Genomic DNA, 2,659 nt, shown 5'->3' with positions numbered 1-2,659 from the left:
GGGGCAGAGGGGGGTCCAGGTGACCCACAACCCTCTCCCCATGGGGTCAAAGGGAAGACACTTGTGGGGGCGGAGAGACACCCCGTGGAGCACTTAGGGGGCAGGAGATTGACGATGTTCTCAGGAAGTGGTGGTGGAACCCAACCAGACGTGTGGGTCGCCCCGGCTATGGGGCAGGAGGGAGGTCCCCATGGAGAAGGAGGGGACTTATGGGTCCCACCAAGGCCCCACGGGAGGTTGTGGGTCACTCTATGGGGCAGAAGGGGGTCCAGGTGACCCACATCCCTCTCCCCATGGGGTCAAACGGGTTCTAGGTCACTCTATGGGGCAGGAAAAGAGGTCCAGGTGACCCACATCCTTCTTTCCATGTGGGTCAACCACGTTCTAGGTCACCCTACACCTGGTCAAAGAGGTCCAGGTGACCCACATCCTTCTCCCCATGGGGTCCACCACCTTCTATGGGGCGGGACAGAGGCCATGGGGGTCCAGGTGACCCACATCCTTCTCCCCATGTGGGTCCACCACGTTCTAGGTCACCCTACACCTGGTCAAAGAGGTCCAAGTGACCCACATCCTTCTCCCCATGGGGGTCCACCACCTTCTAGGTCACTCTATGGGGCAGAGGGGGGTTCTAGGTCACTCTATGGGGCAGGATGGGGTAGAGGGGGGTCCAGGTGACCCACATCCTTCTCCCCATGGGGTCAAAGAGGTTCTAGATCCTCCTCCTCATCTCCATCTCCCTCTTCCCATGGAGGTCCACCAGGTTCTAGGTCACTCTATGGGGCAGGACAGAGGCCATGGGGGTCCAAGTGACCCACAACCCTCACCCCATGGGGTCAACCAGGTTCTAGGTCACTCTATGGGGCAGGACAGAGGCCCCACGTGACCCACATCCCCTTGGCCACCAGGTCAACCACGTTCTAGGTCACTCTACACCTGGTCAAAGAGGTCCAGGTGACCCACATCCTTCTACCCATGGGGGTCCACCACCTTCTATGGGGCGGGACAGAGGCCATGGGGGTCCAGGTGACCCACATCCCTCTCCCCATGGAGGTCAACCACGTTCTAGGTCACCCTACACCCGGGCAAAGAGGTCCAAGTGACCCACATCCTTCTACCCATGGAGGTCCACCACCTTCTAGGTCACTCTATGGGGCAGGATGGGGCAGAGGGGGGTCCAGGTGACCCACAACCCTCTCCCCATGGGGTCAAAGAGGTTCTAGGTCACTCTATGGGGCAGGACAGAGGCCCCACGTGACCTACATCCCCCTGGCCACCAGGTCAACCAGGTTCTAGGTCACTCTACACCTGGTCAAAGAGGTCCAGGTGACCCACAGCCTTCTTTCCATGGGGGTCCACCAGGTTCTAGGTCACTCTATGGGGCAGAAGGGGGTCCAGGTGACCCACATCCTTCTCCCCATGTGGGTCCACCACGTTCTAGGTCACCCTACACCTGGTCAAAGAGGTCCAGGTGACCCACATCCTTCTCCCCATGGGGTCAAAGAGGTTCTAGATCCTCCTCATCGTCTCCATCTCCCTCTTCCCATGGAGGTCCACCACCTTCTAGATGACTCCACATCTTCAACCCCATGTCCCACGGCCACCCCACGGCCCCTCCCCCCTCCTGCCCCACATCTCCCCCGCCCCCCAACCTGGTAGGTGAGCTCCTTGCCCCTCCTCTCGGCCTTGCGGAGGCCCTTGACGCTCTCGGCGTGTCTCTTCTGCTCGGCCTCCAGCTCGGCCTCCAACTCTTTGACCCTGGTCTCCAACTTCTGGAGCTGCTTCTTCCCCCCCTTGAGGGCCAACTGCTCGGCCTCGTCCAACCGCAGCTGAAGGTCCTTCACCGTCTGCTCCATGTTCTTCTTCATCCTCTCCAGGTGGGCGCTGGTGTCCTGCTCCTTCTTCAGCTCCTCCGCCATCATGGCCGCCTGGAGAAGCAAGAAGCACCACCACCAGAAGTTCCATCTTCTCCATCCAAGAAGGTTCTCCAAGATGGTGGTCTTCCATCCCACCCAAACTCACGTCGGTGATGGCCTTCTTGGCCTTCTCCTCGGCGTTGCGACACTCCTGGATGGCCTCCTCCACCTCCGTCTGCAGCTGGGAGAGGTCGCTCTCCATCTTCTTCTCGGTTTTGGGGGGGGGGGGGGGGAGGGTGGAGAAGACCTCATGGAGGTGGACATGGGGCTGACGGACCCACATCTTGCTCCGGCCTCCAGCTCGGAGCTGCCTTGGCACCTCCAGGGTCTTCAGGTGGAGGAGAACCTTGAGGAACCCAACCCAGAAGAACCTTCCAAGGTCCTCCAGGTGAAGATCCTTGAGGAACCCAACCCAGCAGAAGCCCAAGACACTCCAAGATGGAGGAGAACCTTGAGGAACCCAACCCAGGACCCTCCAAGGTCCTCCAGGTGAAGATCCTTGAGGAACCCAACCCAGGTGAAGCCCAAGACCTTCCCTCCCCCCTCCAGGGTCTCCAGGTGGAGGAGAACCTGGAGAACCCACCCCAGAAGAAGCTTCCAAGGTCCTTCAGATGGAGAACCTTGAGGAACCCAACCCAGCAGAAGCCCCCAGGACCCTCCAAGGTCCTCCCAAGGTCCTCCAGGTGGAGAAGAACCTTGAGGAACCCACCCCACAAGAAGCCCAAGACCCTCCAAGATGGAGG

At 60.2% G+C, this 2,659-nt stretch overlaps 1 protein-coding gene across 1 annotated transcript; it reads right to left on the bottom strand.

The window, feature by feature from the left end:
* Nucleotides 1-1,652: 1,652 nt before the first annotated feature.
* Nucleotides 1,653-2,121, bottom strand: LOC106900469 (myosin-7; the record flags this gene model as incomplete). Its single annotated transcript, XM_014962546.1, has 2 exons — nt 1,653-1,928; nt 2,023-2,121. Coding segments are annotated over 2 exons (375 nt in total), but the record flags the coding sequence as incomplete, so codon positions are not given.
* Nucleotides 2,122-2,659: the final 538 nt, after the last annotated feature.

The sequence above is a fragment of the Calidris pugnax genome, unplaced genomic scaffold (assembly GCF_001431845.1).
Source record: "Calidris pugnax isolate Ruff unplaced genomic scaffold, ASM143184v1 scaffold2229, whole genome shotgun sequence".
Classification (NCBI taxonomy): Eukaryota; Metazoa; Chordata; class Aves; order Charadriiformes; family Scolopacidae; genus Calidris; species Calidris pugnax.
This window is presented reverse-complemented; position numbering and strand designations above follow the sequence as displayed.